This window comes from Barbatula barbatula (assembly GCF_947034865.1).
Source record: "Barbatula barbatula genome assembly, chromosome: 17".
Classification (NCBI taxonomy): domain Eukaryota; kingdom Metazoa; phylum Chordata; class Actinopteri; order Cypriniformes; family Nemacheilidae; genus Barbatula; species Barbatula barbatula.
This window is the reverse complement of record NC_136780.1, coordinates 6821795-6832085: the sequence shown is the minus strand read 5'-3', so window position 1 is coordinate 6832085 and position 10291 is coordinate 6821795. Positions and strand designations below refer to the sequence as shown.

The 10291-nt window shown below is 40.8% G+C and overlaps 2 protein-coding genes across 2 annotated transcripts; one reads left to right on the top strand and one right to left on the bottom strand.

Moving 5' to 3' along the window:
- Positions 1 to 1226, top strand: rps26 (ribosomal protein S26). The gene is made up of 4 exons (XM_079478460.1): positions 1 to 20; positions 627 to 804; positions 892 to 1022; positions 1145 to 1226. The coding sequence occupies exons 1-4, from the start codon at positions 18 to 20 to the stop codon at positions 1178 to 1180; spliced, it is 348 nt and encodes a 115-aa protein (XP_079334586.1). The 5' UTR covers positions 1 to 17; the 3' UTR covers positions 1181 to 1226.
- A 363-nt stretch (positions 1227 to 1589) lies between these two features.
- Positions 1590 to 10170, bottom strand: ikzf4 (IKAROS family zinc finger 4). Its single transcript, XM_079478849.1, has 8 exons — positions 10068 to 10170; positions 8446 to 8500; positions 8057 to 8161; positions 7577 to 7882; positions 7288 to 7470; positions 6344 to 6496; positions 5578 to 5700; positions 1590 to 5161 (listed from the first exon to the last, which is right to left on the bottom strand). The coding sequence occupies exons 2-8, from the start codon at positions 8483 to 8485 to the stop codon at positions 4377 to 4379; spliced, it is 1695 nt and encodes a 564-aa protein (XP_079334975.1). The 5' UTR covers positions 8486 to 8500; positions 10068 to 10170; the 3' UTR covers positions 1590 to 4376.
- Positions 10171 to 10291: the final 121 nt, after the last annotated feature.

The following is a 10291-nucleotide window of genomic DNA, read 5'->3' as shown; positions in this document are numbered from 1 at the left end:
CGCCTCTCTGAAGCAAGATGGTGAGTTTACTCATCGTTATAAAAGGGTTGTTGCAGAAGGGATACAGCTAAGGCCGGAAGTGGTGCAAAATATCGCCATATAATTACAATAAATTACACTAGCTTAGCCCAATACTAAACCTAACTTTACAATAATAAAAAATAATATTTTTTTAGCGTGACAAAAAATATGCAGTATTGAAGTGCGCATGCCCAGCGGAGATAGCAGTAACGTTAACCCTTCTAGACAAAACCTTATAACAGAGGGCCTTTGTTTATTACGATATTATGACAACTAATACGTATTTTCACAACGACTTATAGTGAGCTGAGATGTTTTTAAAGCCCGTCAGTAGCATTACTTTTTGTACGGGTCATAACAGCATGATAGATAGATAGATAGATAGATAGATAGATAGACAGACAGACAGACAGACAGACAGACAGACAGACAGACAGACAGACAGACAGACAGACAGACAGATAGATAGATGGGATTAGTATAATAGTAGAAAAGAATAATATAAATTATATCGTAATTCTGTAAATGTAACATTAAAGTAATTGCTTTATATTTAAATTCTTTAATTCGTATGTCACATGCATGTTCTTGTTAAATCTTCTCAGACAAAGAAGAGGAGGAATAACGGTCGTGCCAAAAAGGGACGTGGGCATGTTCAGGCCATCCGCTGCACAAACTGTGCCCGCTGTGTGCCCAAAGACAAAGCCATCAAGAAATTTGTCATCAGAAATATTGTGGAGGCTGCGGCTGTCAGGGACATCTCTGAAGCCAGCGTATTTGACTGTGAGTCAACTAGAAATATAAGAATAAGGATGTGATACTTTAGAGGGCAACCTATTTGTCCCAAGCCAACTTTTTGTCTTTCTGCAGCCTATGTTTTACCCAAGCTGTATGTGAAGCTGCATTACTGTGTCAGCTGTGCCATCCACAGCAAAGTGGTGAGGAACCGCTCGTGTGAGGCCAGGAAGGACCGTACTCCTCCTCCACGCTTCAGACCCACTGTAAGTGCGCTAGAAATCACATTTCACATAAAAGGCACATGGATACATATTGTGCTTTATACTGTGCGGTTACCTCATTTTTAAATGTTTCTAATCATAAATCATTTTGTTTTTCATTACAGGGCGCTGCCCCAAGAGCTCCTCCAAAGCCCATGTGATCTGGAGTTGTTTACAAACATTTGTGTGTAAAGAAATAAAAGGAACCAAAAATAAAATAATGTGTGCTTGTATTTTTTGTCACAAAAAGTAAGTTTTCTTTAAGATGGTTATATAGAGAACAATAAAGCAGCTTAATGTTAAAATCGCCCATACTAAACCTCACATACATCACGGATGGTCAGAAACCTGTAAAATGTTATTAATTATTTTTATATATCAATATATATCAATATATATATATATTAATATACCACATGTATTTTGAAATATTTTGATGTTGAAAGAAAACATGCACATATTGTACCTCTTTAGATATACATAACAGATGATTTTTACTAAGACTGTATGTGATTTAGAGAAACTTAAAAAGAAATGTGTAGATTTTTAAGTGGACAGACGTTACAACAAATATTACTTTATTGGACATGAAAAATTACTTCAACTTAAAGTCGGGTTACACTCCTTATAAACAAGATCAAATAAACAATACCTCTTGAAACCAACACACCTTTTATAGAACATGAGGCAGTTTTTTATATTTTAACAAATCTGAGGTAAAGAGTTTTTCTTTGTCATATACATTTTTTCTCACAAAATATTTAAAAACATTGAACCCAGGGATAAAGCCCAAGTATGACAGAGTTTGATCCCTGCCTCCCCCAAAATGCTAGATCTTTCTTTCCCAGTTGCTGCTTTTTAAGGTTGCTTCACAGTTCATTAAAGTTTGAGTTCGTCATACCTCGGGGATGAGAAATATGAAATGGTGCAGAAAAGAGCCGGGTTTGGTTTAGAGGAAGTAGGGGAAATTGCAGCGAATATTTCACAAGCAGAACAGTTGCAGAACCCCAGCCAACAAATAAGTACACATGCAACCTCTCCCATTCACACACATGTTATAATTAATATATCATTTCTTTTTGACCATTAAGTGCATTAAGTGTCATATATGGTTTTTGCCATAACTTCAAGTAAATAAATGTACATCTGCAGAAAAAAATCTAAAGTCTATGAAGGGTGCAAAGTCGTTGACCTTCGTAAATACTGGATTTGGTCTGTTCTAGATTTTCAATTAGTACTGTTCTCTGTAGGCTTTCACCAAGCTTACATTTTTAGAGGCCTACACGTATATTAAAAGTAACCGAAAGATGTAGTAAAAGGTCAGTGGATTACACGTAAGCAAGTTTCCGACAACCTCCAAGTCAACCGATACGTACATGCTACAACATCCTTAACCACAAAAAAGTGAGAAATGTACAAGCGATCGAACAAAAGAAATCTTTAAGATTCTTCAAAATTCACTCATTGGTGCTTTAGTTGTATATCATAATTCTCTGAGTTTGTGCAAGTAAGATCCACCGATAAAACAGGCCAGGACGGTACAAAACTTGACGACAATATATCAGTCCTTCCCTTAAAAACAGTTCATACTCAGCGGGGATTGAGTGTACCTTATGCGTGAACTCATATGGGACAAAACCGCACAGGACAAGCGTACAGGATACAAGTCCAATATCGAGGGCAGAAGTCACACAAACATCCAAGCACCAATTTTTACAACACAATGAGAAATCGTCAGTTGTTAATCCTCAAATTACCACGACCCCTTTTATTAGGAAAATAGCCTTTATAGAAGTTTTTAAAAACACCACACTATTCATCTGGTCTTTGTAACCAACGTGATCTCGTATCAAATTGTATCTTGTTTTCTCTAAATAGCATTTTATCAGAAATCAGTGCAATAGAGCAATTTCCAAAAACAAAAGAATATGTTTCAAAGCTCAGTTACCAGTCATTACCGTCTGTGCCCCTAAAGCCATGTAATAAAATTCCCAACCCTCAGCGGCTCACCCAAAACAGCCCCGGCATAAACACTCACATTTAAGCAGAATTAGAAAAAGTGCAATCCTCCATTGAGGTAACAACCCCTTCAACTCTTCAAAGTCACGGAATGCAAAATGGGCCTCGGTTTGGTCTGCACCGGAACAACAAGGCGCCTTTTCTCCCTCAGCGCCTCACTGCATGCTTGACATCTTAAAACCATAATATGCAGCCTGATGCGTTGTGTACACACGTACGAAGCCAGACAATGGAAACTATTTCACGGCAGAAGATGGATGGGGGGACTTTATATTACAAAAATGATTAAACAAACTCAATTTGATAGGCAAAATCGAACTCCTTATCATCCCTTGAGTGAGGTCTGTTTGGACACAAGTTTGAAACAACAATCAAGATATGAGGCACAAGGAAACCAACCGGTTTGACTTTTGTAGGACGTAGGTTTCAGACTCAAAAACTAAGGCAAAATGTTTCAAGTTCATCTCCTTAAATAAAACATAGATTCCAGAAACAATAACATTATCCGAGCCTTAGCCTAAACTTCAAAGTACCACACTGTCTACATTTTAAAGTTACCCAAATTCAGGCAATATGGGCTGCATTGTACCTACTGAATTCTTCAGCATTAAAAACCACGTGCAATTTCACAACCAGCTCATACAGGGTTCATATAAAGCAACTATTAAGGCAATATGTGTCTGTGCTCCTTATATGGCTAACATACCAACACGCCCTTTCCTCCAGCCTTTGAGTTTTGCAATTTAAGCAGCTTGTTTTTGATTCCTTCTATCAGCAGTGCCCTCCCTGAGTCGCCTATTTCCAACAGTCCCACAGAGGTATCCCAATAGAGCACATAGTTTGTCTCCTAGGCATAGTTTTATCCAGACTCTGAAACTTTGGAAAAATCATTCTGTTTAAAACAGTCCACCAGGCTTTGGACTTCTAAGCATTTCACCCACGGTTTTCTAATTTTCATGAGGCAGACTCTATGTAAACGCCACTCGACAGATGAGTATAAACCTAATCTCACACCTGCATAACAAGCATCGAATTTTGCTTTCCAACTGATAAAAAAAGAAACCCCACAGAAGGAAGGCACTTCTAAAGCAAAACTGTTGCGTCTTGCAATGAATGACTCGGTGTGGGAGTGCAATTAGAGGATATAAATTGCCCCCGTTCTAATCCTCTAACACAGGATACGATAGCGTTGAAGATGAATCAAATCTGGTGATGTCCGCTAACTATAAAAGCAAGTGCTAATGTGCCGTGCATCAATCAGGTGCAGACCAAACTAGCCGCCATGACGCCATCTCAAAGCAGCATACATCTGTACATCCCCCCAATATAAACCCGCCCTCAGCCCACCTGGTGCTCCCCGCGCACAATGTGCGAAGAGAACTCGTAACGGTCCTGGCTGCGGTGCCCGCAGATGTTGCACTCGAAAGGCTGGCGGAAGCCGTGGCAGCCCATGTGGATGGTGAACATGACATGGTCCAGGAAGAAAATGCGACAGTGCTCACAGCGGAAGGAACGCACTGGCCTCCCCTCTCCGTCCACCACCTGCATGACTTCCCGTGCCGGCGGCGAGCACGGACTCGACTTGACCGGCAAACCCCCTTTATCCCTGTCGCCCTCCATGTCCGTTTCTTTGGCGTGACTAGGACTGTGCCGCTCTCGCCCGCGGTGGTTAAAGCTTCCGGGTGGCAATGAGGCGATGACGCACTGCTCCTCCGCCATGCTTTCAGTGTCTGTCGAATCTTGGTAACCATTGCTTGGCGAGGCGGCGTGGCTGCGGCTGGAGGGCGCGTCCTCATGGCCCTCGCCGGCCTCCCTACCAGGTAGGCCCATGGAGATGCCCCCTGAACAGTTCATCCGCTGCCCTAGAGGGGTTATATGAGAGTAGACTGAGCTGATAACCGGGGTGAACTCTGATAGGCAGGTAGAGTGGGGAGGCATTCGAAGGGAGCGGGAAGGATCCACATCGTTTCCTCCTCTGAGCCCCCGGAGGAAACGCCCTCCCATGCCCACCAAAGCAGCGGAGTCACCCTCGATGTGCGAGACCAGCATGTCCCCATCTTTTTCAGGATTGTGGTTGAGTTCATAAGGTGCTTCGGATAAATTAAGTCGCATGTGCTTTTCACCTAGTGGGTGAGAGAGTATAAATTGACTTATTGACTATGGGCAAACCATAAAAATAATAATGCTATTATGTCATCATATTAAATCAGAAAGTCGGATTTCATTTGCAATTATTCAAAAAGTATTTGACATTTTGAGCCAGACACATCTGGCTTGCACATTTTAATTCACAGAAATCCTACAAAGTATTATGTCTCTAAAAATGTGCGTCCTTTTTGACACATCTGTAACACATTATTTTTTTCCTTTTTTAAAATAGAAAAGTCATGCATAGACTGATATTTTTCTAATGCCTGGACTCCATCATTAGCGGTTCAGTAAAATATAAACAAGTAATAAATACATTCCCTGAGAATTTACATTTAAAACGTTCATCTAAAAACGTCACTAATACAGTTATTCAAAAGACTGGGCCTACCCAGGAACTTCTGGGGTGTGGATCTCTTCCTCTTGGTGATGCTGTTAGCCAGTCGATCAATAAAAGTCATCTTTTCCGAGGAGGACTTTTCAGACATCATCTCCACATTATGAGACTCTTCACCTGAGAAGCAAGATGGGAGGTTGAGAACAAAACAAAACTACATTAACATTTAGCAGACGCTTTTATCCAAAGCAACGTACAAATGAGGTAAACAATGGAAGCAAATGGCACAACATAAGGACAACAAAAAGCATAAGTGCAATAGAGCTTGTCTCATATAGCCTACCACAGTATACGCAGCTAAGTTTTTTTTAAGGATAGAAAGAGTAAAAAAGAGATAGAAGTCAGAACTAATCTGTCAGGTGCTGACGGAAGAGATGTGTTTTCAGACGATTCTGAAGATGGCTAGAGAATCTGGAACAGATCCAGAGAAGTTGGTTTTTAGGGATGGCACTACAAGACGTTGTTCGTTTGCAGAGAGTAGGGATCTGGCGGGTACATAAATCTGTATTAGCCAGTGAAGATATGGGGTGCCGAACCAGTGGTGGTCTTGTGGGCCAAAAGGAAAGCTTTGAATTTGATGCGAGGGACTACGGGGACCCAATGGAATCAATGAATGAAGAGAGGAGTGACGTGTGCTCTCTTCGGTTCATTGTAAACCACTCTTGCCGCTGCATTCTGGATCATCTGTAGAGATTTGGTTTTGCAGGCTGATAAAGTACCATTATCCTGAGGAAAAGCATCTGTGTAAATGTATTCTTACCATGTGCAGGCTGGGTGTTGTGCGGTGGCTGGTGGTCCAGACTCTGTAGGTAGCTGTGGCAGCGTTCTCTGTGTTCTTCCAGGGTGCTCTGTTGTTTGTAGCTGCGGCCACAGTAACTGCACTTGTAGGGCTTCCCTACTGTGGGAGAAGACACTGAAATACGAAAAAAGAAGGAAGATTATTGATCTCAGCCAAGTGCGTTTCACACCTTACATCAGCTGTTATGTAAACAGGAACGTTACCAGGGCAATATTGATGCTTTACCTAACATGAGGTGTTACATAGGAGGATTATTTCTAATATAATACATAAAGATGCTGTGATTACAAAGGAATTGAGTAGACCACAGAATTTCCCCACAGAACAAAATGAGATGCTTCTCATATATGACGTTTACAAAGTACAAAATAACAACAACACCCCATTTCACTTGTGCGTCATTTCAGAGAAATCCATCAATCTAAAAAGTCGCTTCAGAACGTCTGCAACTTCATTTAAAGGACCTCAACCAGCCAGATTTGGAAACAACAGGTACCCTCATTTAAAAAACACATGCAGGATATCCTGTTTTCATAATTCTCTAAATGTCATACCAGATCTGTGCCGAGCTATAATTTGGTTGTCTGATCATCTCAGTGATGTCCATAACTTCATTACACAACCAATCAATGAGGTCTTATTTTCTCTCCTTAGTCAGATTAAACAACTCTGAAAGTGCAACTAGTTTGAAAGGAAGTTAACTGAAGCCCCGGGCAGCAAAATACTCAGCACTGCATTTAAGTAGAAACAGATTCAAATGACCTTGCCTACGTTAATCTGTGCAACATCAAAAGGCTTTTTCCATCCCACACACTTTTCCATCCATTTACTTTCCAGCCACAAAGTTCCATCTCCCCGTCTTTCTTTATCTCTGGCAGATGGCTGCTCTCGACCGATGAACTCACCGGAGTGGGTGCGGAGGTGTCCTGTAAGGGCATCGCGGCGACGGCAGGCGTAGTTACAAAAGGGACATTTGAAGGGCTTCTCGCCCGAGTGGAGCTTGATGTGGCGTAGCAGGTTACCCTTCTGCGTGAAGGACGCGCCGCACTGGTTACACTGGAATGGCCGTTCACCTGCCGAGACTAAGTCTATCAGTTTTCCCACCGGCCCGAAACAAAATAGCAGAGCTGCACGATTATGACAAAAAGCATAATTGTTGAGTTTACTTTGAATTGTGAATCAAAAATCACTTGCCTGTATGGCTGCGCTTGTGCACCATTAGAACATTGGGTCCAATGCAGATCATCCCACAAATATCACATTTAAGTTTCCCATTAGGCAGCCGAATAGGACCGGGTGATGCTGGCCCAGGGCTGGACATCTCTCCGCAACCAATTCCAGCCTGTCCTCGAGTACCTCCAACCACCTCCACTGCCCCATCTTCTGCCATGTCCAACTTTTCATCTTTCCATCCTTCATCCTTCTCCTCACGCCTCCTTTTTGCCAGAGAAGCACCACCTGCCTCTTCGTCGCTGTACAGCTCCACCTTGATGGAGTTAGCTGGAAAAAATAAACATGTGTAAACTGATGACTTCAGCATTATACTAAAAGCATCAGCGTGTTGCTTGGTTATGAATATAGTGTCTAAGATTAAAATTATAATTAAACAATACATAATGTGGAAATTACAATAAAGGTAAGATATAAAAGCATATTTAATGTAGGAATACTGACCACTGAGTGAGCGGCTGGGCGAGGACTGTTGACTGTTTGGTGTACTCACTGATGGTCCTCTCAACCCTGCAAAAAACTCCCGCTCTGTTGAAGAATCTCCACTGCCTTAGAAAATAAACACACAGTCGGGTCAGAATACTAGCTATTTTGCTTAAAAAAGGTTTCAAAGAAAATCTTGTGTGATTTGATGGAAGCAAGAAAATCTCTCCATTCAAAGAAAGAAAGAATTATTTATAGATGATGTTACCAAATTAAAATATATACATTTATTTTGTTTTAATCCAGGTTTAAAATGAAAATTACTTTCAATGTAGTCTCTGTTGTTTGGGGCTCGCTGTATTTAGAAACACGTGCTCCATATACTTCTCAAGAATTAGAAAGCATTTTACCTGACATGTAAGAACGGCCATTGCAATCGTCAGCATTCATTCTTACACCAGCTGCCTGCACCAAAAAAATCAAGCAAGAACATAATATTTCTGTGCAATAATATTGAAGTCACAAAACCCGAATAATAAATCTATTTAGCACTTTTAAAGCTGCCAACAACAGGAAACCAAGTACTCTTTTAGACTTAAAAATAGTGGTACATCAATGTAAATAAATCAATTAAAACAACAAGTGTTATCACTTAAACTCAAAGAACTCTTATAATTAATGAATTTTTATTTCAAATGAAACAAATACTTGCTGGTTCACTTGCGGTATGCAATTTCTCCCTTTCCTGTGTGGTTGCTCTGTTTGAGTTGCTGAATAATTGATACGCACACTGGTCTAGATCTCATTTCTAACTCAACAGCTAAACTGAGTGTCCATTCTATATCATTCTAGTCTCAAAGGAAGAGAGAAGTAGTATGTAAGAATGCACCCTCCCATTATTCAGAACAAACACAGGTACACATAAAGCAATGAAACTACTAAACCAGATAAAACAGTGACTTTTTTTGATTGGCTGTTGCTCAGAAATGTCCACATATAAACAAATATAGGAAAAGTGAAAAGCTTAATTTCCTCGAACCAATGTGTTAATGCACAGATTTACACGCGCACACACGCAGCACAGTTTATGGGCATTAATATTACATTGCATAAAATAAAACTGTGTGGTGTCTGTATGGACGGTTAACATATTCATTCGCCATAAGGCAGTGGGATAAAGTTGCTTTTCTTTTAATTGTTTTAAATCCAGAATAGAAAAATGTACCGAATATCTACTAAAATAACTGTTTTGTCTATTATACTGTATTGCTGTAGAATGCATGAGAGACATCAAACAATGTACAAACTGTTAATGACGTAAAAGATTATCTATATGTATAAAATATGTATAAACGCATACACTAGTATATCACATATATAATATAAAATGTATTTAAAAACATTTAATGCGGTAAACAAGGGAGCCAAGAGATGGCATGACAGAGGCAACAGGCAGATTCCATAAATTCACACAGCTGTCAATGAGTCTAATTAAAGCAATAATCGGAACACCCCACTGTCGGAACTGTCTGTCATCAAAACAAAAACAACGAACAAATTAATATAATTATCATGCGCAAAACCTCAAATGTTTAGTAACTTTTCGTGCACCATCGGTAAAACATCTCCGGTTCCACCGAGCAAGAGTGACAGCACGCAGAATCATCATGTCAATCCTGCTCTGTCTGGAGCAACGCTAGCTAGACACCGTTGCTAACCAGCTAACGAGACGTGACAGCTCACATTAACGCAATGACAGCGCTAAACTAAATTACAAACGACAGAACCAACATTCCTCTCTACGTTAATCGATCGGCAGCCTCCGATCGTGAAATACGCTCGATATTGAGACGTGACAAACTAAAGCGGAATTATGTTTCCTGAGAGCCCGCTGGCGTTGCTATGGCACCCAGCACTCGACAAATGCCGTCTAGCCATGTAAACGCACCCGATGCGATCACGGTTACCTGATTTAACGTCGTTTTTCTTCAATGACAAGCGTTGAATTTGAATGTCGTGTGTTTCATCTTACCTGACGATCGACTGTGGTTGCAGTATTTATACAGCAGAAGCGCCGTTTGTTTTCTCTGGCGAAGGCAGCATCTCCGGGATCTTTTACCTGAAAACCCAAACAACTTCCGGGCCCATGCCGGGATACAGGCCCGAATAACCTATAACCGAAAACTGACTCTCAAAACCACAATGAGTGATTGTCGAAAGCATCGATCCCGCTCCTACAGGTTATTGACTGCAAAA